The following is a 26,744-nucleotide window of genomic DNA, read 5'->3' as shown; positions in this document are numbered from 1 at the left end:
CCTTCACTGCAAAAAAATGGGGATAGCTTAAGTTAGGATAAGGTTAGATTAGCTCACATTCCTGCAGCAGCAAAAATTTCCAGATTCTTTTTTTCCCATGATAAGAACATTTTTTGGCGAGGTCATCACGCAGCGCTGAATACATATACCCTGAGAGAGAGTGTGTGTGTGTGTGTGTGTGTGTGTGTGTGTGTGTGTGTGTGTGGGTGTGGGGGTGTGGGTGGGGTGTGGACGGGGAGAGGGACGGGAAGGAAATGGAAGAGACGGGAAGGGGAAGAAAGGAAAAGGAATGACAGGGAAGGGAAGAAAAGGAATGGGAAGGAAAGGGAAGGGAAGAGAAGGGAAGGGAAGGGAAAGAAATGAAAGGAAAGGGAAGGGAAGGGAAAGGATAGGAAGTAAAGGGAAGGGAAGAGAAAGGAATGGAATGAAAGGAGAGAAAAGTAGAGAGAAGGGAAAGAGAGCAAGGGGAAGGGAGAGAGAGGGAAGGGAAGGGAAGGGAAGGGAAGAGGAGGGAAGGGAAGGGAAGGGGAGAGAGGATGCAGGAAGGATACAAAGGAACACAAAGGAAGAACAAACAACAGCAGACCTGCTGGTCCTTACGAGGTTGTTTGTGACAAGCTACACTAACTATCTAATCAAAGGTGGAAGATGAAGGACAGCAAAGGCGAAGACTTTATACATAATATTCAGAATTATGAGACAGACAGACAGACAGACAGACAGACAGACAGGCACACAGATAGACAGACAGACAGACAGAGATACACACACACACACACACACACACACACACACACACACACACACACACACACACACACACACACACACACACACACACACACACACACACACACACACACACACACACACACACACACACACAGACTTGAAAATATAAAAGGATGAAAGAAGTTGAAAAGAAGGAACGTTGCCTCAAAAGAAAAGTTGTGAAGAAGAGGAAAAAGATGAAAAAAAAAGAGTGCAGATTCTTAGAACACCCCTGTTGAAAGTTTAGAACGAAGGAAGAGCTTATAAAGAACAGCGCAGAGAGTCTTACAACGCCACTGAAAAAAAGTATGGAAGAAACTGACCTAGTGTAAGAATATCATAGAGTCTTACACCAACATAGCAAGAGTTTAAAGGGAAGGAAGAGCTGGTCAAGACTAACGTACAGAGTCTTATAACAACACAGCAAGCGAGGAGAGAAGAAAGGAAAGACTTACAAATATTAGCGTTGGCTTAAAACGACAAAGGAAGGGAACTGAGAAGGAACAGGGCACAGAGAACATCACGGAGCCTTAAAACAACATAGGAAGAGTATATAGAAGAAATTAAAAGCTTGGAATGAATAGCACAGTGTCTTTTAAGAGCATAGCAAGAGAGTATAGAAGGAAGGAGCTTGTAGAGGATAGCATAGAGTCTTAGGACGCCTGTGAAAGGGAATAAAGAGAAGTTAGAGCCATAGCAAGTGTTTGGAAAGAGTTTAGAAAGATGGAAGAGCTTGTATAGAGTAGCATAGAGTCTTAGAGAGTATAGAAGGAAGGAGCTTGTAGAGGATAGCATAGTCTTAGAACGCCTGTGAAAGGGAATAAAGAGAAGGAAGAGCCATAGCAAGTGTTTGGAAAGAGTTTAGAAAGATGGAAAAGCTTGTACAGAGTAGCACAGAGTCTTAGAGAGTAGAGAAGGAAGGAGTTTGTAGAGGATAGCGCAGAGTCTTCGAACGCCTGTGGAAGGGAATAAAGAGAAGAAGGAGTGTTAAAAAGAGAGTCGTAGAGAGAGTTTAGGAGGATGGAAGAGCTTAAATAGAGTATCACAGAGTCTTAGAGAGTATAGAAGGAAGGAGTTTGAATAGGATAGCATAGAGTCTTAGAACGCTTGTGGAAGGGAATAAAGAGAAGAAATAGCGTATAAAAAGGAGCGTAGCGTAATAGAAAGAGTTTAGGAAGATGAAAGAGCTTGTATAGAATAGCGTTCAACAACAACAACAACAACAACAACAAGCAGAAGGATCCTCAACCAGATAGGGTCAGATAGAGTCAGGTAGGGTCAGGTAGGGTCAGGTAGGGTCAGGTAGGGCGAGGTGAGGCTGAGTCGAGGCGAGATCAATGACGCGAGCTGGACACGTCACGGCAGGCGGTTCGACCAATGGCGGGGGCGGGTTCTGGTGACGTCACGGCCGGCACGGACCAATGGGCGGCCGAGGAGCATTTGACGTCAGTGTGTGTGTGTGTGTGTGTGTGTGTGTGTGTGTGTGTGTGTGTGTGTGAAGGGGGGGGGACGGGAGGTAGTGTGTGTGTGTGTGTGTGTGTGTGTGTGGGGAGGGGGAGGTAGTGTGTGTGTGTGTGGACGGGGGGGGAGGGGAGGTTGTGTGTGTGTGTGTGTGTGTGTGTGTGTGTGTGTGTGTGTGTGTGTGTATACTACTACTACTACTACTACAACTACGCTAATAATAATAATAATAATAATAATAATAATAATAATAATAATAATAATAATAATGATAATAATAATATGACATGCTTCAGAGGATAAAGTGATGATATTAACTTCAATTATCCTTCTATATTTTTTTTACTTGCTCTTGCACTTATTAACTTATCTATTATTTATATGTCTATTTATCTATTTATCTATATCTATCTATTAGTTAAAGTATACAAATAATTCCGTCGATGGGAAATTTATTGAGGTGGAATTTACTTCGATTATCAAACTGACATATTTATGAATGCGCTAGTATTTATTTCTTTATTTTTTTTACGGGAAAGGAAGCAGCTCAAGGGCATAAAAAAAAAGTATAGAAAAAAATCCCGCTAAATGCTACTCGTAAAAAAAGCTAAAAGAAGAGAGTGGCCAAAAATGAGGTCAGTTTCGGGTGGAGAGGTGACCTGATACTCTTTATGGCGTTCAAGAATGAATTTTACACACACACACACACACACACACACACACACACACACACACACACACACACACACACACACACACACACACACACACACACACACACACACACATTTTTCTTATTCCTCTTTTTCTCTTTCTGCTTTTTTTCTTCTTTTACTCTTTTTTTTTCTTCTTCGCACTAACACCCTTTTTTTTCTTCTTCTTCCTCCTCATCATCATCATCTTCTTCTTCTTCTTCTTCTTCTCATTTTCTGTGGTTGTCGGGCATGGTGGCGGTGGCAGTGGTGTCGTAGATGTCAAATTCCCCACACTGCACAGCCCACCCCACACTCACCATTACTCTAGATAAGGATTAAGAGATATCATGTCTTAATCCCACTGTAGAACGCCTCGCCATGCACACGTTGTATACAATGCCCCGCGATAACCTGAGGAGCGGGTTTGTCTAGGATGGGAGGCCATTGGTGGAGTTTATGAGCCGATTTCACAGTCCAATATAGTGTTTTCGTAACAGCCCGAACCAAACTATAGAATCCCATACAATCCAAAATGGTGAGGTTTTCGATGCCACACTAAATGCACAAGACTTTTCCTGTATAGTTTCATCAAATTTGTGAACTTAAATACAAACACTAGACAATTTACAAGGAAATTTCGAAGGCTCTGGTATTGGTTTGGGAGCTTACTAACCCATCATGGGGAACTGTAAGACTGGCCGTGTTCCTATATTGTTTTCTCCGCGGTGGAAGGAACATTTGAAGGAGTAGAGTAACCCGCGTAACCCCGACACATGGTTTAATAAATACAGCCAAGCAAAATAAAGGTAAAGGCAAAGGTGGGAGCACACGCTATAACTGCGCGTGGCCTCGGTGCTCATCTCTGTTCCGTTATCCCTTTGAGCCTGTGGGGGGAGAGAACTGTAAGGAACCATTTTTTTCCTGTGACAAAGGGCCAGTGACATAAGAACATTAGAACATAAAAACATAGGGAGACTGCAAGAGGCATAATTAATGGCCTACACAGGGCAGCTCCAGATTCCCCCCACTACCACCTGTCATCCTCGTCCATGTAGCTATCCAGTCTACTCTTAAAACAAGCTATCATCCCTGCACTCACTATGTGGTTGCTGAGTCTGTTCCATTCCCCCACCGCCCTATTACTAAAACAATGCTTGCCTATTTCACTCCTAAATCTGTACTCTTCTAATTTAAATCCAGGTTACCACAGTTTACCTTCCCCAGCTATATAGGTTTCCCCAGGTACCCAATTTTCGACCAGCCCGAAAGAAAGATGAACAGCTGGGTGGACTGCACGCCGTTTCCCGACTGCCCGGGCCGGGATGCGATCACAGTCCCGCAGATTCGATCGTATCTAGTCACGCTAACCGCTGCGCCACGGAGGTATTGAAAATTATCTATTGTTTTAGCTAGAAACGAGAGTGTGAATGGGAATATAACATATTTCCAAAGGGGGAATGCAGCGGTCCCTCCTTGCCGCCCTCACCCCTTCAATCTCTGTTGTTTTTTTGTTTGTTTGTTCGTTTGTATGTTAAATTTGTCACCTCAAGGTTGGGAACACTGGCTTTATAGAGCTCGTTAGGGTCAAGCAGAATTTTCCCTCCGCGAAGGGACCAAGGAGGATGCCGACAGACCGACTCTATTGCCCGAGTGAGGAGATAAATCTCATAGTCTGCCTTGTAATATGGTTTTCTTTAATTGGTAAATACGGTATAGGTTAAAATATGTATATCTCCTTTACACTCCTAAAGAATTGCTCCTATATGGATACTAAGAATATATTGAATCACTCAGTAACATAATTAAGAGGCTAGATTGGCCCTTGTAGTCAATATCACCGTTATTACGGGAGGTGCGCATCCCGCCGCTCGTCTGTCCGTGTGTTTACCTCGCCGCCCGTCCCTGCCAACCTCTTCCCCGCCGCCCGCCCGACACAATGGTGAGTGCTCATCTTTGTCGCCATTTATCCGCGCCATCCCCGGGGTAGCGCCGCCTCCGTGCACCTCAGAGGCTCCCGGGGTGTTTGGACAGGGGTTACACACACACTAGGTGCCCCGGGATGTGCTGAGTGTAGGTGTATTGGGTGGTGTTGTGGACTTGTGGTGGGTGTGGGTTCGATGTGGCGGCCTCTGGGTTGGTGTTACTGTATGTATGTGTTGTGTTGTGTTGTTACTTATGTGTTGAGTGTGCGGTATTAGCACACTAGACACTCCCAGAGGCCTAACAAGGTGGGGTTATCGTTGCAGATGTAAGTATAAATGTAAGTCGAGTGCAGTACTAACACAAGCTTACCTGTTTCACCTCAGGGCTGAAGGAGGTTGTTACAGGGGCAGGGCGTTAACATACAGGTTTTACCGTTCACCGTTGATGAGGTTTCAGGCCCTGCTCCGCAATGCCGTCACTATTATAATGATATTACCACCGAAAAACTGCCCTCGATCCGCATGTTTGTAACGTGGTAGGATTTAGTGAATAAGTGACCAGTGCTTTCTTGAAGGTAAACCATATATATATAAAATAGCTATACAATAAGGCAGTAAAATTACGGAAGTACACCCAACGGTAAATCTTAAGAATAGCGGCTCCTAGTGGGTGCGCATTTAGGGCACGGTGTGGTGGTAATTCCAGCATTTCCAGCACGTACGACAGGATTTTGACAAGCGGACTGGCATGTTTGTCACTAGGGTGTATTTTTCCGCGCAGGCCCTTCCCTTTCTTCACCCCGGACCTCACAGTCTCATCGCCAATCGACTTAGAAGTAATCGTGAGGCCAGCATGGAAAAATACACCCCTTGTGGCGTTATCATACCTGTTTGCTTGTCAAAATCCCGTCGTACGTGTAAGGAATGTTGTAATTACCACCACACCGTGCCCTAAATGCGCACCCTCTAGGAGCCACTATTCTTAAGATTTACCGTTGGGTGTACTTCCGTAATTTTACTGCCTTATTTTATATTTTATATATATATATGGTTTTCTTAATTATCCTAGTGTCAGTATTGATTAACCCTCTCACGCTCTGTAAGTTTCCATTAAGTTTCTGTTCCACTCACCATGCATTTCTCAGGCCCGACCAGCCTTTTTTTGCCACCGCAATACTCTACATTCCCAGACGTATTTTCCCCTCACAGATATGTCGTACCCCAATAAATTTGGTATCAATGGCTTCGTAAAGACTTGTATTAGAACATGTACAAATAAAAATAGAGGAAAATAAACAGTACAAACTCATTTCAAGTCTCCGTATAGAGTATTGTAGACAATAAATCCTAAATCCCAACTCATCCCCACTCGCTAGCTCGAAATTTTGTGGGTCAACTTTTTTAGCCGAATACCTTATATGTTTCAGAGCGGAATTTAGTGAGGATTCTTATGGTATCCTCTAAATCCTCATACACCTATTAGTTCCCGAGTTACACCAAGAAAACTATTTTTTCGAAATAATCTACAGAATTGATACTCTTCATCTATGCTCATTGCTCCTCATCTACACTCCTTAGAAAGGTTGCCATTAAGAAACTTATCCCAGCAAATGACGCTCCCAAATTTGACGCACTTTCACCGAAAACTTAATTTTTAATCAATTTTTTAAACTTTATGGCGCATTTTGCATTATCGTGTGCCAGGACCTTTTACCCTTGATGACTCGAACCGCGTCATCGTGCGTGAGAGGGTTAATAATATATTCAGAACTTTGTACACTGCTGTTGCTTTGTACCTGTTTTAGATATGCTGCTGGGTGAAGTAAAACTATATTTATTTGAAAACTATGCCTATATAAGTTGAACTGCGAAGATTAGTTTAGTTCACAAATATCCTGCTATCCAGGAGAGTTGGTTATTTGGTCGTGGATGTTACAAATTGTCCTGTACTTCAGTGATCTGATTTCCTTCAATATTTTGTCCTCTACCAGTATTGTCCTCTTGCAGGTCAAGGTCAAGTGCAGTGACCTTCGCAACAAGAAGAAGGATGAGCTCCTCAAGCAGCTGGAGGAGCTCAAGCAGGAGCTGTCCGGCCTGCGCGTGGCCAAGGTGACCGGCGGAGCGGCCTCCAAGCTCTCCAAGATGTGAGTGCAGGGCAGGGGGGTGAAAGGCTTATTTTCACTGCATTGTGCCCCACCTGTGGCACTGCAGTGGCCCATTCTGGAAATACTATCAGTGCTGTCCTCTGATGATCTGTCAGACACAAGCAAGCACATTCAGACCTAATCGGCACATATGGATCTATCATGAACTAGCCAGCAATGACCAAGTGTTGTAACCTAAAGTAGATGTGATGTAGCACATTGAATTAGCAGACCTGATTGGCACATTTGGATCTGTCTTGAACTAACCTGCAATGACAGTGTTGTAACCTAAAGTAGATAGTGATGTAGCACATTGAATTAGCAGACCTGATTGGCACATTTGGATCTGTCTTGAACTAACCTGCAATGACAGTGTTGTAGGCTAAAGTAGATAGTGATGTAGCCTGTTGAATTAGTATCATAGCCATATAAACATCACATGGTCCAAATCCCCCTGGGCTGTTTTGAACTAGTCTTGGAAAGTTATGTTTTGTTTTTACTAATATAGTAAAGTAGCAAATCAGAGAAAAGTTCCTCTTAACCAGGGCATGGGTAACACTATTGCTATCCTCATTCAACTTAATAAATTCAGCCATGGGCAGGGGTGCAGAAGCCCTCAGATTTTTGTCATATGTAGCGATCATTGGTTAAAGCTATATTGATGTTGCTGAGAACTAAACTTTTATTTTGCTGATTATTCATTTAGGTTCAAATTTCACCAGTCAGTCAAGTGTTAAGTGTGGCAGCTATACACACTTTGCACCTCACTAGCCTCTAAATTTGCATGAACACAGTGCTCTTGAGTAAGGACTATGTTTTCCCCCCACCAATGCATGATGAGTGTTTCCCAGTGTGATGTTTTTATTGGTTATTAATCTGTGTCATTCTATCTATCAATCTCTCCTAGATGCATGATAGTATTTATTATACCTCTGTTGTATCACTAAAATGATGACAATACTTGAACCATAATGTGTACCGTGCTGGCTTGGATCGATAGGACTGAGGAGAAGGCCAGGTAGTCAGGGTGTGCTGTCCTTGAAATTCTTCCTCACTCTAACGATGATCCCGTTTCTCCCCTCCCAGCCGTGTTGTGCGCAAGTCCATCGCCCGCGTCATGATCGTCATCAACCAGAAGACTAAGGAGAACCTCAGGAAGTTCTACAAGGTAAGCATTTGCTGTTACTGAGCTTATTATGAACTTCACTTCCTTATTTCTTTAGTAGGCGTGATTTCTGTTACTATCTTTTCTTATTAATATCTACCACTACTAATACTGCTCTTGTTTTGCTACTACTTCTGTTGATACTATATTACTCATGTCTGCTAGATCTCACACTTTGTTCTCTGAAAAGACACCCATCATCAGCAGAATCTAGTTTTCCCTGCTTGCCCAGTCTATTTTCACATCTAATTTCCTCTTATTTATCTCTGTATTCCTCAATCTTATCACTCAATGTCAACAATGGTCTTGGCCTTATATCATTAACTACTTTACCCTCTTTACAAAGCTGTCATCCATCCTGTATTTTTATAGCGTTCCTGAATCACCTCAGTACACCAAATCTCATTCATTCCATCACCTAACTCACACATTCATGCCATTTCCATATTTTTCTGTTTTTTTACCTGCATATCTAATATCTGCATTTGAACATAGATTGCTGCGGCCCTTTGCTTCCTGCTTGTTCAGTGCAGGAGTTTCATACTTACCGTATTTGTTAGCTATGGAATATTTTAATGCAAACCTTAAACTTTTAACAAGCAAGGTCAGTCTTTGCTGCAGCTGTTCTTGTTCCTCCTTCCAAATTGGTTTACTACTTCTGTTTGTGTTCTTAAAGTATAACAAATAGATATTAAATTATTTCTATGCATAACAAGAGTGTGAGATCAATTTGAATGTTGTAGCTCTTGGCTCCTTCCTTTCTGCTGTAACACATTTTCTGTCATCCCAGGGAACCCTCCAGAGTCCCTTATTTCTCAATTAAAGGAGTTAGCCCTCATGAAGGTGTCTATGTCACAACCACCATTTCTGCCTCTCAAGCACCAGCTGTCATTTCCATCAAATCCATTCTGGAATGTGAAGCTTATTTGAGACCTCTTTCGAACAGCCAAAACAGCCAGTGTAGGATGAAGTATACAGTGTAGGTAAATGAATGGTTTGTTTTGTTAGACAGGCATGTCCCATCTTAATACTGAGGCACACTCCTTTGTGTTGTACAAGGAGTATTGTTTGTCATTCAGAACTAACATGAGGTTGCTATAAATCTGTAAGCTGTCTCCAAGGGAAAAGCTGCCTTGAAGAATCCACAACTAATGTTACTGTTGAGGCCTCTATAGTATGAGCATTTGCCTTTGCCAGGGTTCAGTGTTTCCAAACCATCCTAACCACCTCCCTTGTGTTCCCCCAGAACAAGAAGTTCAAGCCCCTGGACCTGCGCCCCAAGAAGACCCGATCCATCCGCCGTGGCCCGACCCGCCGGGAGCTGCAGATCATGACCTGCAAGGAGTCCAAGAGGAAGTGGAACTTCCCCATGAGGAAATATGCTGTCAAGGCCTAAATAAATATTTGATTGTAGAAACAGAATTTAAAACTAAACCCTCTGTCCTTATTTGGCTATTAAGTGTGCACACTGCAGGGACAAACATTTCTGTGACTACTTTGAGAAAATTTCAAGGCAAATGTGTGTAAGGGCAGTTAAGTGGAGAAACAAATTCCTTGTTTAAAACAATGCATCTTTGAAGAAATTTCTTGTTCAATACAATGCATCTTGGGCTTCTTCATCCAGGAAAAGAATCTTTTTTTTTTTTTTCCCTGAAGTAGTGCATGTAAAGTTGCTAACATCCTGGATTTTATTTTTTATGGTGTTATTAAATTGAAAAATGGCTAAACAGGCCACCAGCAATGTGAGTGCTTACGAAAGGATTGACCCAGTTGCTCGGTCACCTGGAGAAGGGGAAGGTGACAGACTGGAGGGCAGGGAGGTGATGGATGGGGCAATGAGTGATTACTTCGGGTTTGGTGCTCCACTCGTGACCAAGAGGTAGGGAGTTCAAGCCCAGCTCACTGTAGCTTTGACTGTGAAAGGTAATGCTCTCTTATAACCCTTGTTTAGCCATTCTCTCTCTCTCTCTCTCTCTCTCTCTCTCTCTCTCTCTCTCTCTCTCTCTCTCAGGTATATGAGGTATGAGAGAGAGAAAGCGAGGAATGCCAATGCAACGTCTCTATAACATGAGCCAGTGTTTTTATCAAGGGACCATGAACAAAATGAGACCCAATAATTTACACGGCTTAGAAAGAATTCGGAAGCACTGGTAGATTAAACACCCATGTCATCCTTCCTCCAAAGTTGACATCAATTCACCTGTCATTACTATTATTTGCCTTGTCGAATGCGTTCTTCAGATAAATATAAAAATGGCAGTAATTGATGTCATTGTTTAGGCACTTGATAAGAGATATAAGGAAGCAGAGAGAGGGAGGAGGAGGAGAAAGAAAGAGGTCAGATTCGTATGTTTTGAATGTCCTTTAGCTTTACGGTTGCTAGCTATATTATTGTATTTTCATAGTTATTTATTTGTAGTTCGTTCGTGGGTAAAATCACTAATAAGCGTTGCGGAGATGCAAAGCTTGGCGGGGAAGCGAGAGCTTGGCGCCATTTCCCGTTGGTTCTTCTCTGGAATATTCGTCTATTTTCAATCCCCTTTAGCTTTACGGTTACTAGCTACATTATTGTGTTTTCGTAGTCATTTATTTGTAGTTCCTTCCTCCTTAAGCTCATTAATAAGCGTTGCGGAGATACAAAGCTTGGCGGGGAAGCGAGAGTTGGCGCCATTCCCGGTTGGTTCTTCTCTGGAATATTCGTCTATTATTTCAATGTCCTTTAGTTTTACGGTTACTAGCTATTTCATCGTGTTTTCATAGTCATTTATTTGTAGTTCCTTCCCGCGTAAGCTCATTAATAAGCGTTGCGGAGATACAAAGCTTGGCAGGGCCGGGGAAGCGAGGGTTTGGCGCCATTCCCGGTGTGACCACTGGAAGCAGACGTACGGCAAGACGCTCCTCACTGTGGCGCCATTTATTCATCACTAAAAGGCCCTTCCCGGTTACTATGGCACCAGAAAAACTTAATTAAGGTAAGGCGATGGCTGTGGGGGCGAAGTGGTCACGTTTCTACTCATGCTCATCCCTATACTGTCCAAGCCCCTTATGCAAGAGTTAACCAGCATCTTCACTCTTTCATCCCTCACGCTGGTAAACTCTGGAACAATCTTCCTTCATCTATATTTCCTCCTGCCTACGACTTGAACTCTTTTAAGTGGAGGGTATCAGGACACCTCTCCTCCCGTATTTGATCTTCCTTTCGTCCACCTCTTTTGTTTTACTTTAGGAGCAGCGAGTAGCGGGCTTTTTTTTTATTATTGTTTTCTTTTTTGTGTGCCCTTGAGCTGCCTCCTCTTGTAAAAAAAAATAAAAAAAAAATAAGGCTGGATAGTGTGTTACGAGGGCGAACTTAACTATTCCGGTGAGGACCAACTTGCAGGATGCTTAAAATCTTGCCTCTAGGAGCTTACCAGGACCGTTTTTGGTGTTATTTATAAGATGAGAAAGTGTTAGAAGTTATTGTTTCGTCGCTGGTTAAACGATATATTGGTTGTATTAATTACGCGACAATATCTCGCTCCCCGCCATACACATTCATTAACCTTCAGACCTCCCGGAATACTACATTAAAGTGAGTAAAATTTTAAACTAGCCTCCCGGAAAGCCATAGTGAATTATAAGGCTTAAAACAATCGTGAAAAGAACCTTCATATATGTCTACAATATCTCGCTGCCCGCCATACATGTTCTTTAACCTTCAGACCTCCCGGAATACTACATTAAAATGAGTAAAAAATTTAAACTAGCCTCCCGGAAAGCCATAGTGAATTATAAGGCTTAAAACAATCGTGAAAAGAACCTTCATATATGTCTACAATATCTCGCTGCCCGCCATACATGTTCATTAACCTTCAGACCTCCCGGAATACTGCATTAAAGTGAGTAAAAATTTAAACCAGACTGCTGGGAGTTTTGGCGCCAACGTGTCCTCTCCGCGGCCTCCTCACGCTATGGCAGGCTTCGCTGATACTCCATTCTTCTTGCATTTACGAGCTTTCCAGGGCCGTGTGCTGTGTTATATAAGGCGAGACAGTGTCAGGAGATATTATTTCATTAGTGGAGATACGATAAAGCTGCGTTACGATGCTGTGGTGAGGGAGACGGGACACAACCCCCGATTAATATCTGGTACCCATTCACTGCTGGGTAGACAGGGGCGTAGGGTTTTTAGCAATGACAAACTAGTGTAGCTTCTACCATGGGCAAGGGTTGATTATATGATTAATATACTTTTTCAAATGCTGCATAGACAATGGAGAAGGTCTAGTCATCAAAGTTTTGTCCGTCTTTTAATTGGTTTAGCAATGAGGGTTTATTTTATATATTGAAGTTTCTACCATAAAATGAGTAAGGGTTGACTTATAAGATTGATTTACTTTTTCAAATGCGCTGTATGGACGATGGGAAGAGTTCTTGTAACTAAAGGTTGGGCTTCCCTTAAGGAGTTAGTTCAGCATATTGACAGTTCTGAAGCTTCTACCACGAGCAAGAGTTGGTTTAGATGAAGTCTTCAAACACTGCATAGACGATGAGAATAGGTCCTGTAATCTCAGTTTTGTCCATCTTTAATAAGGTTAGCATAGACAATAGTGAAGCTTCTACCATGAGCAAGGGTTGATTTATAAGATTGATGTATACTTATTCAAACGCTGTAGAGACAATGGGAAGAGGTCTTGTATTTTCAAGTTTACAGTCGACAATGATAAATTAGTGAAAGTCTGGCCATCGTTCAAGAGCTCGGTTTTAGATGATTTAGCAATGACAAACTAGTGAAGCTTCTACTGTGAGCAAAGGTCGATTTATAAGATTGATTTACTCTCTCTCTCTCTCTCTCTCTCTCTCTCTCTCTCTCTCTCTCTCTCTCTCTCTCTCTCTCTCTCTCTCTCTCTTGTGCAACCACCCATCATTATAATTATTTGCCTTGTTGAATATATGCGCCCTTCAGATAAATAGAAATGGTTGTATTATATGTAATTAATTGTTTAGGAACTTAATTGATAGGAAAGAACGATCGAGAGAGGATGAGAGAGGGATGAATTAAGGAAGAGGAGAGGGAGGAAGGAGTAAAAGAGAGGAAGGGGAGGATATAGAAGAGGAAGGATAGGAGAGGAGTCAAATTATTAACCATGCAGAATATCGTACTCATCACATTGTACTTTCCGGCTCAGTTCCATAATTATTGCAAGAGAACACTGCTAATAATTACCGATTTTAACCCTAAATTTAATATCACATCGTTATTTGCGTGGATACAACAGTTTTGGGGCTGAAAATAAGGAATACACAGCCATAAGTACGACAATCTGGCAAGGCAGGGAGATCTCTTGCTCTTGCTGTACAGGTGACCCGTTGGAGAGTCAGGCTGTAAACACGGATTTGAGTGGACGTGATTTGGATGGAATTATTTTTTACCTTTTTTACTGTTTCCAAGCGTTGCCATGAATTACCTGGCCGCCGTGTGAGGTAATTAAGCTAAAGTGATGATTGTGTCAGTTTGTGTTGAGGTAATAGGCTTAATTAAGTGCCTAAGAGAGAGAGATGGAGGGAGTGACTGTCAACACGAGTATGCCATTATTAATCTTTTTTTTTTCCTCAATTTAGAGGTCATTATATTATACCTGTGTCATTCTCTCTCTCTCTCTCTCTCTCTCTCTCTCTCTCTCTCTCTCTCTCTCTCTCTCTCTCTCTCTCTCTCTCTCTCTCTCTCTCTCTCTCTCTCTCTCTCTCTCTCTTCCTCTTATTCATTCTCTTCCTCCTTCTCTCTCTCTCTCTCTCTCTCTCTCTCTCTCTCTCTCTCTCTCTCTCTCTCTCTCTCTCTCTCTTCCTCCATTCAAGTGCCTTTATTCCCTCTCTTCCTCCTCCTCTCTCCCTCTCTTCCTTTCCTCCTCCTCACTCTTTCTCCTTTCAAGTGTTTTTATTCCCCTCTCTTACTCCTTCTCTCTCCCTCTCTATTTAGTAGTTTACGCCCAATTCGGCAGCTGTCTAACACACTTTCATCATTTCATTAACAGGCATTTAAGTTGAGTTACATCTCCGGAAAAAAGAGAAAAGATGTCGCGCCGGAAAGGTCTGAGCCATGAGGAGAAGAGGCAGAAGATGATGGAGCTGTTCTACGAGAGGAAAGACTTTTTCCAACTAAGGGTAACAACTAACTCACTAGTCTGACATATCTCTGTACTCACGCATGAAACAGATTAGCCATTAGCTTTGTACTGCCATTAATAACATTCGGTAACAAGATATATGCCTGTCAGTTAATGATCATTGTCTATTCACCAACCAATTCAAGAGGAGATGTATCAAGACACCTCTCCTCCCAAAACTGACCTCTCTCTTGGCCACTCCTCTGACCTTTTTTTGATAGGGGCAGTGTCTAATGGGATTTTTTTTCTCATTATTACATTTTTTTGCCCCTGAGCTGCTTCCTTTAATGTACAAAAAATTGTGCTTCCAGGAGTTGGAGAAGCTGGGCCCCAAGGAGAAGGGTGTCATATCCCAGGCCGTGAAGGATGTGGTGCAGTCCCTTGTAGATGATGGCATGGTGGACACAGAGAAGATAGGAACCTCCGTCTACTTCTGGGCATTCCCGAGGTAGTTGCAGTAGTAGTAGTAGGAAGTAAGAGAGACAGTCACAGTAAAGGATGGAGAAGGATAGGAAAAAAGGGGAAACTAAGCAATACAAAAGTGCCTAGTTCATGATGACTAAAACAGTTTAAAAATACAGTGAAATATATTTTACTCTTGGGTACCAGTACTTTCATGAACTTCAAACTTCAGCATCAGTTCATATTCTTGCCTATAATTATCTATCCATGAGTTAAAAGCAAAAGTCAGCACCCACCTGACCTCTTAACTCATTAGGAATTGTTTTTTTTTACCCCCCCCCCCCTTTTTTTTAATTATTATTATTATTACTTAACTGTCACTGTCTTCTTTATTTTTCACATCTATGTCTGTTCACCAAGGGGATTCTGTTTGGACACTATGTATATTTTATCAAGCAGTTTTGAGGAACACTGCCACCATCTGTAACACTTCTGGGCCGTATTCTTAAACACTTCATCACCCAAGCACACACACATTTGACCAGGCTTTCATTTCGTAGGCATTCTGTGCATTTCCAGGGATAGTTTTATAACCCTGGTGGTAGTTTGACCCTTCCGCTGTACCATGAACGTGAAAAGACACCCATGCAAACCTGATTAACCTCCTCTTCGGCCTTTGGAAATAGTTGATGTGCGGGGCGGAAGTGTCTAAAAATACCGACCTCTTTCTTTCCCTTGCAGCAAAGCGACGAACATACGGAAACGCAAGCTGGACGACCTGACTTCCCGGATCAGTGACATGGACAAGAGGCTCAAGACTTCCCAGAGCAAAGTGGAGCAAGCAAAGGTATTTAGTTCTGTTTTCATGACCATCTGTTTATATTCATTAGCTATTAAGAATTACAAGACCAGGAGAGCTAGTTTTATTTTTATTTTTTTCTGCTTTTTCTTCTTCTCCCTTTTCTTCTTTTTCCATTTCTTTTTCTTCTCCCTCTTCTCCCTTTTCTTCTTCTGCTTCTTTTTCTCTTCCTTCTTCTTCTTCTCCCTCTACTCCTTCATTATTCGTTTCTTCTACATCTACTTCCTCTTCTTTTTCTTCTTTTCTTTCTTTTCCTCTTTGTCATTTTCTTCTTCTTTTTCTCATTTAACATCCTCAACAATTTCCCTTACAAGCTTGGGCAGGCTACGAGACTCTGCCTCTTTTGATGATTACACATTCTCTCATCCCTGATATTTATTTTATATGTGTTTCAGGTTTGGGAAGAGTTTGCCAGTCAACTGTAATAATGCTAATGTGGTGTTGTCTCCCGAAGGTGGGGCGGGAGGAGGGTGAGGAGCGCAGCGAGACCCTGAGGCGTCTGAAGGAGCTGGAGGAGAAGAAGGAAAGCCTGGGCAAGGAGATCCAGAAGTACAGGGACAGCGACCCGGAGGTGCTCGCCACCATGAAGGAGAGCACCAAGGTAGGGGACACACACACACACACACACACACACACACAGACAAATACAGATACGGAGACGGGACCACACGAGTGTAAGCCCAGGCCCTGTAAAACTACAACTATGTAAATATAACTAGGTAAATACACACACTTCTTTGTATCTGTTCTTCAAGTTTTCTCTCAGTTTTCAGTTAGTTATCCAGTATGTATTTGCCTCATATCTCTGGTTTTCGATTAGTTTTTCAATAAGCATTTTCCTCATCTCTTATTCAATTACTTTTTCCTTCCCAAGCTCCGTCAGATATATATCCATTTACAATAACCTGTATGATATCCACAATGAAAGTTTCCCTCTTTCTAAAGTTTGTGTTGACTCAGCACTGCCAGAATAGCAAAATGTTGTGTGCTCTGGGGTTGTAGCTACACCCATAGGGAAACATTTACTAGGGAATATTTTTATGGGAGAATTCTTGTGGAAGAGGGTTAACCTGTCCACTGCGATTGGCACGGATTTGGCTTTCACTGGTAGCCTGGTAACATATACTCCCAGGTCTTTCTCTGCCTCTGTGGTGGATAGTGGAGTGTTTCCCATGTGGTATTGCTATACTGGATATCCCCATCCAAGGTGCAGGACTTTACATTTTTCTTCCTTGAATTGTAGCAGCCACTTTTTGATCCATTCCTGTAGCTTGGTGAGGTTTATTTGTAGGAAATCCACAGTCAATGGGTTCAGGCTGTGAGCTTCTGTCTGTTCTAGCTCAAAGGCACCTCTAACATTCATCTTCTTCCCCCAGGTGGCCCAGGCTGCTGTGAACCGCTGGACGGACAACATTTTCTCCATCAAGAGTTGGTGCAAGAACAAGTTTTTCATCGAGGAGGAAGTCCTGAACAAACAGTTTGACATCCCCGAGGACCTGGACTACATCTAGGTACTGTTGTGTGTGATGGTGCTGCCGCTGTGCCTTGGTGCTGTGTGCTGTGATGTGTCTTGTCTTTGACACAGCAATACAGATACCCTTACTTTGGGGGCATGAGGTTTTGTAATGGATAAGGAGTAGCTATTTTGCACCTTATGTGTTACTTGACTCACCACATGAATTCTTATAGTTTTTTTCGAATCTTCCAACAGTACAAATAAATTCCATTGTTGTGCCTTGGTTTTCACACAGCAATACATTTTTTTTTTTTTTTTTTTTGGGGGGGGGGGGTGAGGTCTTGTGGTGGATAAGGAATAATTACATATACATTTTATATGAATGCTTGTTAATTTCCTCAAATCTTCCAACATTACAAATAGATTCCATTGTCTAGTCTCCCTTCCTCCATTCTTTCTCATTCTTGCATCACAAACCTAAAATTAAAGAGAAATAAACATCTAATTATCCTTTCACTCCATATCCATCTCCCTCCTTTCCTTCCTTCCTTCCTTTACTTCTTCAATTCCTGTCTCTGCTCCTGTGCTATGAAATATTTGGGCAATTCGTACACTGACTTACCAACACAACTTAATCTTTGAAAATCTAAAATGACCAAAGAAAGATTAGCTTGTATTGAAAGGGCTAACATCCTTTTGTGGGCTGATGGAGGGAGTCAGGGATGTGAATGCAGGAAGATTATTCAACTTAAAATGCAAACTTTTCTAGTTTTATTTTACCCTGAGAGAGGTGACGCAAATTTTCTTGGCTCACCAGACCATGTATTTACACTAAGCTTTTTTTTTTTTTTCCCACAAGCAGTTAAGACATGCATCTGTTCACTGTCTTTATTTATTTCACTTTTTCACTTAGTATTATATGTTCTTAAACTTACAAGTTAGTCTGGCCAAGTACAATGAAGGAGTAGTAAGAAGGATAGTTTCTCTTCTCATTAACCTTTTTTCATCGCAGCCACAATCATTTATTTATATGTATACCTTCTCAAACATGGTCTTCAGATGGATCAGCAACAAGGATTAACAACAATAACTATACCATTAAAATCACACACATTTGATACACTCTAAATGCAAGCTTGGAAATACATGTCTAACTTATCGTTATTTATATTCGCTGTCTAAACTCTGAGGAAGGAAGGAAGTAGGGAAGAAGGGAAGGGTCAAGAGTAGTATTAACAGTTCTACATGGTGGCAAAGCTTACATTAAAGGAGACTAACAAAACAAGTATTCACCATGTCCATCGCGCGAGCCTAACACGTGTTGATGGGCGGGTCGAGGACGGGCTGCACACAGTTGTAGGTGACGGTGAGGGTGGGGCTGCCCTGCGTCACGGTGCCGGTGATGACGGTGGAGGTGACGGTGGTGGTGATGAGGGTCAGGAGGCGGGCTTGAACTCCTGTAGGGGCGGAAGGGATGGAAGGAAATTGAGTGTGGTGGAAAGGGAAGGGAAGGAAAGGAAAAGGAAAATGAAGAGAAGGTAAGGAATATGAGAGGAGGTTATTCTTCTTCATCTTTGGTTGAATGTGAATGTGGTAGTAGTGATAGTAGTAGTAGTGGAAGTAGTAGTAGTAGTAGTAGTAGCAGACATCAGGTATGGAGGCAAAGACTTACAAAATCTTCTACTCTTATTATTATTATTATTATTATTATTATTATTATTATTATTATTATTATTATTATTATTATTATTATTATTATTGCTATTATCATTATTATTATTAAGATCCCTAAAATAGCATCAAGGGAAAGCAAAATATATAAACTGTAATAAATAAAATCAACTAACTAATTAAATAAATGAACAATTAGACAAATAAACAAGACTGAACAAAAGCAATTAACCAACCAACTACACAAAAACATCAACTGAATAAAAAATAATCAAACACTAAATAAATAAACAGATTCTACTAAACCCAATCAACTCTCCTCCTCACCTTCCTCAAAGCAGCGCCGGTGGACCCTCTGCCCGCCCTCTGTCTCCCTGCAAGGTTGGGGGAAAAGAATACACTAGTTAAAAGTAGTAGTAGTAGTAGTAGTAGTAGCAGTAGTCATAGTAGTAGTAATAGTAGTAGTAGTAGTAGTAATAGAAAAAGGAGGAGAAGAATGAGGAAAGGGAGGAGGAGGAGAATAGGGGAAAAAAAATACAGCAATAATTCTTCTGTATATAAATAATAATAATGATTTTTTTATTTATTTATTTATTTTTTTTTTTTTTTTTATTGTTACTACTATTATCATTATTTATTTATTTATTCTTGTTGTTGCTGATGTAGTTGTTGTTGTTGTTCTGGGCAAAGACAAAATCTGACAAAGGTGTGTAAATCTTGAGGTAGAAAAGTTCATGAATTTATATATATTACATTAACCTGTATTATTAATGATGATGATGATGAGGATAATAATGATAGTGACTTAATTATTGCTACTGCTGCTGCTCATAACAACACTAACAACAACAGCAACAACACACATCATCCTTGAAAGACTAAAGATTTCCACACAGCACAAATTTGACGCAACACAGAGTCCAAACCACTTACAAGGTGACGGCCGAGGCAGGGATGATGAAGTCTCCGTCCTGGGGCATCTCCTCTTTAGCGGGGGGGGCTGCTGGGGCTGGGGATGGGAGGGAGGCTGGGGGAGGGGTAGGGGAAGGGAGGGAAGCTGGGGAAGGAGATGGGGAGAGAGGATAGGAAGGAGGGGATGGAGGTGAAGGAGAGAGAGCTTGTAGGGAGCGTGGAGCAAGGGGGAGAGAAGGAGGAGGAGAAGGAGGGGAGGCTGGGGAGGGGAGTGAAGGAAGGAGAGGAGAGAAGGATGCTGGAGGAAGAGGAGAGGGAGAGAAGGATGCTGGAGATGGGGCTGAAGGAGGAAGAGGAGAGGGAGAGAAGGATGCTGGAGATGGGGCTGAAGGAGGAAGACGAGAGGGAGAGGAGAAGGAAGCTGGAGGAAGGGGAGAAGCAGAGAAAGAAGTTGGAAGAGGAGGAGGAGCAGCAGAGAAAGAAGAAGCAGGTGAGAGAAGAGTCCGTGCAATAGCTTCACTGAGTATCGGAGAGGAGGAGGAGGAAGACAGAAGAAGACCAGAAGAAGAAGGAGGCAGAGGTGCATGAGTAAAGACAGCACTCGGAGGGGTGGAAGAAGCACTGATGGTCGCAGAGGGAGAGAGCAGCCCAACTATATCCGTATCTGTTGTTCCTATTAACTCAGTGTCCATGGCTAGTGTCTCCTCAGGTATATGGGACACTGAGGGTGGGGCAGGGAGTGAGGAATCAAGAGCAGGCGCCTCGGAACCCACCCACACCTCAGGAATGGTTGGGGAGAGCGACGCTTCATGTGAGTTTTCAAGGATGGTGTTGGTAATAGGGTTGGCTAGGGTTGTGGTAAGGTGAAGGGAGGGAGTGATTTCGGTGCGCTGGGTGAGATGTCTTCGAGTGGCGCATGTCGAAGTGAAGCTGACGCAGGTGGTGAACTCTGTGGCGTCTGTGGATACCGTCTCAATGACCTAGAGAGGGAGAGAAAGCATTGTTACCCCCTTGACTGCGGATATCCTACAAGAAGACATCACCAAGCTACAGGAATGGAACAAAAAGTGGTTGCTACAATTCAATGAAGAGAAATGTTAAGTCCTGCACCTTGGGAGGGGATATCCAGCATCCCAATACCACATGGGAAACACTCCACTATCCACCACAGAGGCAGAGAAAGACCTGGGAGTGTATGTTAACCAGCTACCAGTGAAGGCCAAATCTGTGCCAATCGCAGCAGATGGGTTAAGATAGGGCATAGTGGTGGTGGTAGTAGTAGTAGTAGTAGTAGTTTATGACCTAGAAAGGAAGAAAAAGCATTGTTGAGATAGGGGTGGTTTAAAGAAGGAAGGGCTTGTTATAGGGACAGAAATTACATCTGAGTATTGCTTAATCAAAGAATTCAAGAGGATGACATGGAACAAAAGGGTAGAGGAGGGAGAGAGTAGGAGGAGGAAGAGGTTAAAGAGGTTGAAAAAGAGGAGGAGGAGGAGGAGGGAGAGAGAACAAAGATGAGGAGAGAAGGAAAAAGAGGAGGAGGAGGAGGATGAAGAAATATAAAGAGGAGGAGGAGGAGGAAGAGGAAAAAAGAACCAAGAAGTAGAGGAGGAGAAGAAGGAGGAAGACATAAGAAGAGGAAGAGGAGGAGAAGGAACAGGAAGAGAAATAAAGAAGTCGATATGAATTAGAAGGAAATAAATAAGAAAGAGAAAAAAACATAAGAACACACACACACACACACACACACACTTACAGTCGTGGTGAGGGTCTGGGTCACGAAGGCTGGCAGACTTATATCTAGCAGGTTCTTGATATCGAAGGCGGAGAGGTCTAGCGAGGGCGGCTTGGGGTGCGTGACAGCCAGGCCGGACACCGTCACCCACACACACGCCAACACTATGACCAGCTGCTGTAAGAGAAAGCATTGTTAAGATACGGCATAGTGGTGGTAGTGATAGTAGTTTATGAGTCATACTAGAGAGGGAGATAGGGATGGTTTAAACGAGGGAGGGGTTGTTATAGGGACAGAAATTGCATCTGAATATTGCTTAATCAGAGAATTCAAGAGGATGACATGTAACAAAGGATTAGGAGAGGAGAAAGAGGTTAAAGAGGTTGAAAAAGAGGAAGACGAAGAGGGAGAGAACAAAGAGGCAATAGAGGGACAGATAATAGAGGTTGTTAATTCATGTTAGATATGTATTAGTGGGTCTGGCATACTGGGAGGCGGTGGCTGAGTGGTTAGTCTTTGGGCGCGGCGTTCACGGGGACCCGGGTTCGCTCCCTGCCCGCCGCTACAAAAGCTGGCAATTTTTCAGTCACCGCCGAGTGGCCACAGACTACCCACATGCTGTCCTAAAGACCACTCATCAACCCGGACTCTAGATTCTCCCTAAAAGAGGAGCTACGGTGAACCCCGTGGGGCAGCAAGAGCCAAGCAAAATGGCGCCACTTTAAACACTTGCCTGCGCCATAACAGGTTGGGACAGACCACCAGGTCCCGCCAAGAAAGCCTGCCGGTGCTAGCAGAAGGCAGAACGGAAAAAAAGGAAGGAGAGAGGAAACAAATGATGGAGACTATTGATTGAGATTCGTATCAATGGGTCTCTCTCTTATACGCAGTGAGTTAAGCTACGGTGTGAATATCAAGGTTTTTAAAGTAATAGGGAGCGTTTCACAAGGTTATTCATGGTTATATCAGTGAGTCTTTTGTTATAAGCGCCGAGACAGATTTATGAATATCAAGTTAGTACCCCCGACGGATTAGCAAGGAAGGGAGGGAGCGTCTCAAAAAAAAAAAAAAAAGTTGGCAAAAATATGGTACCTAAGAAGGGCTAGACTGACCCTTCCTTCCCTTCCTCTTTGCTCACATCTTTTGAATATGATTTTAAGGGTACTTCAGAAGGGCTAGACTGACCCTTCCTTCCCTTCCTCTTTGCTCACATCTTTTGAATATGATTTTAAGGGTACTTCAGAAGGGCTAGACTGACGTACCCTTCCCTTCTCTTCCTCTTTGCTCACATCTTTTGAATATGATTTTAAGGGTACCTCAGAAGGGGTAGACTGACGTACCCTTCCCTTCTCTTCCCGTCTGCAAAGGTGACATATCGTACGAGAGTTGGAAAGTAGAAAAGATAATTAAGACGTACAATATTTAAATTAAGTTTGATAAATCTTTCCTTATAAGGCCGAGACATCAACACTAGTTACACTATACGTACAAAAGTTACCTATAGAGCATAAATACCTTCATGTTGACAGCCTGGTGGTTCTGAGGTAGTGACTTCGACCAGCTGACGCCCACCCTTATATACCTTCGCTCTGGTCACGTGGGGAGAGAGAGAGGGGTAGGGGGAAGAAAAGATATTTGAAGGAAAGAAGGAAGAGTATGATACGGGAGAAAGGGAAGGAGAGAGAGAGAGAGAGAGAGAGAGAGAGAGAGAGAGAGAGAGAGAGAGAGAGAGAGAGAGAGAGAGGGGTAGGGGGAATAAAAGATATTTGAAGGAAAGAAGGAAGAGTATGATACGGGAGAAAGGGAAGGAGAGAGAGAGAGAGAGAGAGAGAGAGAGAGAGAGAGAGAGAAGTAAAAATATTTAGAGGAAAGAAGGAAAAGTATGATACGGGAGAAAGGGAAGGAGAGAGAGAGAGAGAGAGAGAGAGAGAGAGAGGGAAGAAAAGATATTGGAGGAAAGAAGGAAGAGTATGATACGGGAGAAAGGAAAGGAGAGAGAGAGAGAGGGGAGAGAGAGAGTGAGAGAGAGAGAGAGAGAGAGAGAGAGAGAGAGAGAGAGAGAGAGAGAGAGAGAGAGAGAGAGAGATGGTCAGTTATTTTATCAGGGGAGGGAAGGGAGAGAAAGAGGGAAGAAGAGGAAAAATATGTAGGTAATAGATTTGGAGATTAGAGCGTAAACAACAACAACAACTGGTAGTAGTAGTATAGTGGTGGTGGTAGTAGTAGAAGGTAGTAGAAGTAGTAGGCCAGTAGTAGTAGCAGTAGTAGTAGTAGTAGTAATAATAATAATAATAAAAATAATAATAATAATAATAATAATAAATAATAATAATAGTAATAATAATAACTATGATAATAACAATAATTAAGTGACCATAGCAACCGTAGCTTAGAGAGAGAGAGAGAGAGAGAGAGTAGTGGTAGTAGTAGTAGTAGTAGTAGACGGAGGCCTAAAACTCCAAGCATATCACATCATCTCTCTCTCTCTCTCTCTCTCTCTCTCTTCATAAACCGCTTGATAAACAAATATAAATAAATTGATCTGTTATATTCACTTTAGCGACGGAGATGGACACTGGAGGCACGCGCACTTCTAAAATAAACCGCTCGATATCCTTCTAATTAAACCTATTGACGTGGTATTAGTAATGATTGACAATTTTTTTCCATCTCTCATTTGCTCTCCGTTTCAACTTGTTAATTAATACTTCCTCTTTTTTTTTCTATCTATGTATCCTTAGGTAATATATTGGAACAGACCCTAATTTGTTTCTTTGTATATATGTTTCAGTAGGCTATATATCATTTTCAACTATCATCAGTCTTAATACTTACTACATCAAGCCTAGTGTCTGTATTAATACCTCATTTTAATTTTTTACTTGCAACAATAAACTATATCAATCAATCAATCAATCAATCAATTTACTCACTTTACTAATTCAATTTCCTTTCTTCAGCGCAGTTTCTTTTATCATCTCATTTTCGGCTTTCATTAATTTTTTCTTCCAATTCAAGCCCTCAAGTGTCTGTTTTAATGCCGCCTCGATCATCTTAACCCATCATTTTACTATTATTAATCTCCTCACTTACTTCAGGGCAGTTTCTTTTATCAACTCCTTATTTTCGGAAGCTTTCATTTTCTACCAACTCCAGCCCTCAAGTGTCTGTTTTAATGCCGCCTCGATCATTTTCACCCATCATTTTACTATTTTTAATCTCCTTACTTACTTCAGGGCAGTTTCTTTTATCAACTCCTTATTTTCGGAAGCTTTCATTTTCTTCCAACTCAAGCCCTCAAGTGTCTGTTTTCATGCCTCGATCATTTTCACCCATCATTTTACTATTTTTAATCTCCTTATACTTACTAGTAGTAACAAATGTACGGAAGTGGGGGTAATTTGGAAGTGGGGGGGACTGGAAGTGGGGGTTGGGGGGGTGAGCGGGGGGGTTACGGGAGTGGGGGTAATTTGCGGGGGGGTTACGGAAGAGGGGGTATCTGGACCCCCCCCCCCCCCCCTCCACACCCATCTCTTTTACTTCACCCCCTCACCCCCCACTCGGACTAGCGTACGGAAGCGAGAAGGTGACGGGAGTAGGGGTGCCCAGCAGGGAGGGAGGGGGGGGGGGTGACGGGAGAAGGGATACTTGAAGGGTTAAGATAAGATCTTTCTTTGACCCTCGAATGACCACGAGATTGTAATCACGGAAAAGGTTAAGGACATTAGGTTAATGACCAGGCTGAAATATGAATTTACTCTCTAATGCAAGTCCGAAAATAAAATAAAAAATCGCCATTGAACGTAAGACTCGATAAATTATTTAAGTTTTTGCTGGATGTATTGTATCATTATCTTCTTATTTCTCATTTCTCAACTTGTTTCTTCTTATTTCTTTCCTCAACTTATATATATTTTTTTTTACTCCGGTTATTTGGTGCCATCTAACCCTAAACACTGCAGCACCAAGTCTTTTTTTTCTGATTTTGCATTAATTAATGTCTTATATCTCATTTCTTAACTTCTTTCTTATTATTTCTTTTCTCAACTTGCATTTCTTTATATTTTCTGCATGCTCTTCGATGTCATATGACCTTAGGCGTTGCCGCATCAGATTTACCTTTTCCGTGAAAAAGGGATCATGTGTGTGTGTGTGTGTGTGTGTGTGTTCCATTCCTCCGATTCTTGAGAAATCTGCGGCTAGCTCGAAATTTTGTGGGCCATCTTTTTTAGCCGATTATATGCTCCGAAGCGGAATTTAGTGAGGATTCTTATGGTATCTTCAAATTCCTCATACGTCTATTAGTTCCCGAGTTACACCGAGAAAACTGATTTTTTTTTCTCTCGGTAGGGGTGCCCAGCAGGGAGGGAGGGGGGGGGGGGGTGACGGGAGAAGGGATACTTGAAGGGTTAAGATAAGATCTTTCTTTGACCCTCGAATGACCACGAGATTGTAATCACGGAAAAGGTTAAGGACATTAGGTTAATGACCAGGCTGAAATATGAATTTACTCTCTAATGCAAGTCCGAAAATAAAATAAAAAATCGCCATTGAACGTAAGACTCGATAAATTATTTAAGTTTTTGCTGGATGTATTGTATCATTATCTTCTTATTTCTCATTTCTCAACTTGTTTCTTCTTATTTCTTTCCTCAACTTATATATATTTTTTTTTACTCCGGTTATTTGGTGCCATCTAACCCTAAACACTGCAGCACCAAGTCTTTTTTTTTCTGATTTTGCATTAATTAATGTCTTATATCTCATTTCTTAACTTCGATGTCATATGACCTTAGACGTTGCCGCATCGAATTTACCTTTTCCGTAAAAAGGGATCATGTGTGTGTGTGTGTGTGTGTGTGTGTGTGTTCCATTCCCCTCCGATTCTTGAGAAATCTGCGGCTAGCTCGAAATTTTGTGGGCCATCTTTTTTAGCCGATTATATGCTCCGAAGCGGAATTTAGTGAGGATTCTTATGGTATCTTCAAATTCCTCATACGTCTATTAGTTCCCGAGTTACACCGAGAAAACTGAATTTTTCTCTCGTCAGAGTAGCTTAACAAATAACAATCACTCATTAATTAATGTCTTATATCTCATTTCTTAACATATTTCTTCTTATTTCTTTTCTCAACTTGCATTTCTTTATATTTTCTGCCTGCTCTTCGGTGTCATATGACCTTAGACGTTGCCGCATCGAGTTTACCTTTTTCCGTGAAAAAGGGATCATGTGTGTGTGTGTGTGTGTGTTCCATTCCCCTCGATTCTTGAGTAATCTGCGGCTAGCTCGAAATTTTGTGGGCCATCTTTTTTAGTCGATTATATGCTCCGAAGCGGAATTTAGTGAGGATTCTTATGGTATCTTCAAATTCCTCATACGTCTATTAGTTCCCGAGTTACACCGAGAA

General features: G+C 42.1%; 3 protein-coding genes across 5 annotated transcripts; 2 read left to right on the top strand and 1 right to left on the bottom strand.

Annotated features, from left to right (window-relative positions):
• The first annotated feature begins 4,755 nt into the window (after positions 1-4,755).
• On the top strand, positions 4,756-9,580 carry LOC126992917 (60S ribosomal protein L35-like). The gene is made up of 4 exons (XM_050851752.1): positions 4,756-4,866; positions 6,857-6,993; positions 8,080-8,161; positions 9,405-9,580. Exons 1-4 carry the CDS (start codon positions 4,864-4,866, stop codon positions 9,552-9,554), a joined length of 372 nt encoding a protein of 123 aa, XP_050707709.1. The 5' UTR covers positions 4,756-4,863; the 3' UTR covers positions 9,555-9,580.
• Positions 9,581-11,008: 1,428 nt separating this feature from the next.
• On the top strand, positions 11,009-17,307 carry LOC126992913 (meiotic nuclear division protein 1 homolog). 2 transcript variants are annotated; one of them, XM_050851747.1, is made up of 6 exons: positions 11,009-11,130; positions 14,170-14,299; positions 14,613-14,749; positions 15,445-15,550; positions 16,017-16,163; positions 16,939-17,307. In XM_050851747.1, exons 2-6 carry the CDS (start codon positions 14,210-14,212, stop codon positions 17,071-17,073), a joined length of 615 nt encoding a protein of 204 aa, XP_050707704.1. In that variant the 5' UTR covers positions 11,009-11,130; positions 14,170-14,209; the 3' UTR covers positions 17,074-17,307. The 2 variants fall into 2 exon arrangements, with proteins under 2 accessions (XP_050707704.1, XP_050707703.1); XM_050851746.1 differs by lacking the exon at positions 11,009-11,130 and adding an exon at positions 13,507-13,621.
• Positions 17,308-17,500: 193 nt separating this feature from the next.
• Positions 17,501-22,960, bottom strand: LOC126992912 (proline-rich protein 36-like). 2 transcript variants are annotated; one of them, XR_007747159.1, is made up of 5 exons: positions 21,825-22,222; positions 21,358-21,513; positions 19,623-20,581; positions 19,017-19,063; positions 17,501-18,475 (listed from the first exon to the last, which is right to left on the bottom strand). XR_007747159.1 is itself a non-coding variant. In XM_050851745.1 (5 exons), exons 1-5 carry the CDS (start codon positions 22,855-22,857, stop codon positions 18,330-18,332), a joined length of 1,314 nt encoding a protein of 437 aa, XP_050707702.1. In that variant the 5' UTR covers positions 22,858-22,960; the 3' UTR covers positions 17,501-18,329. The 2 variants fall into 2 exon arrangements, 1 of the variants encoding a protein (XP_050707702.1); XM_050851745.1 differs by lacking the exon at positions 21,825-22,222 and adding an exon at positions 22,852-22,960.
• Positions 22,961-26,744: the final 3,784 nt, after the last annotated feature.

The sequence above is a fragment of the Eriocheir sinensis genome, unplaced genomic scaffold (genome assembly GCF_024679095.1).
Source record: "Eriocheir sinensis breed Jianghai 21 unplaced genomic scaffold, ASM2467909v1 Scaffold519, whole genome shotgun sequence".
Lineage (NCBI taxonomy): Eukaryota > Metazoa > Arthropoda > Malacostraca > Decapoda > Varunidae > Eriocheir > Eriocheir sinensis.
Note: the sequence above shows the minus strand (reverse complement) of the source record. Positions and strands in the feature narration are given on the sequence as shown.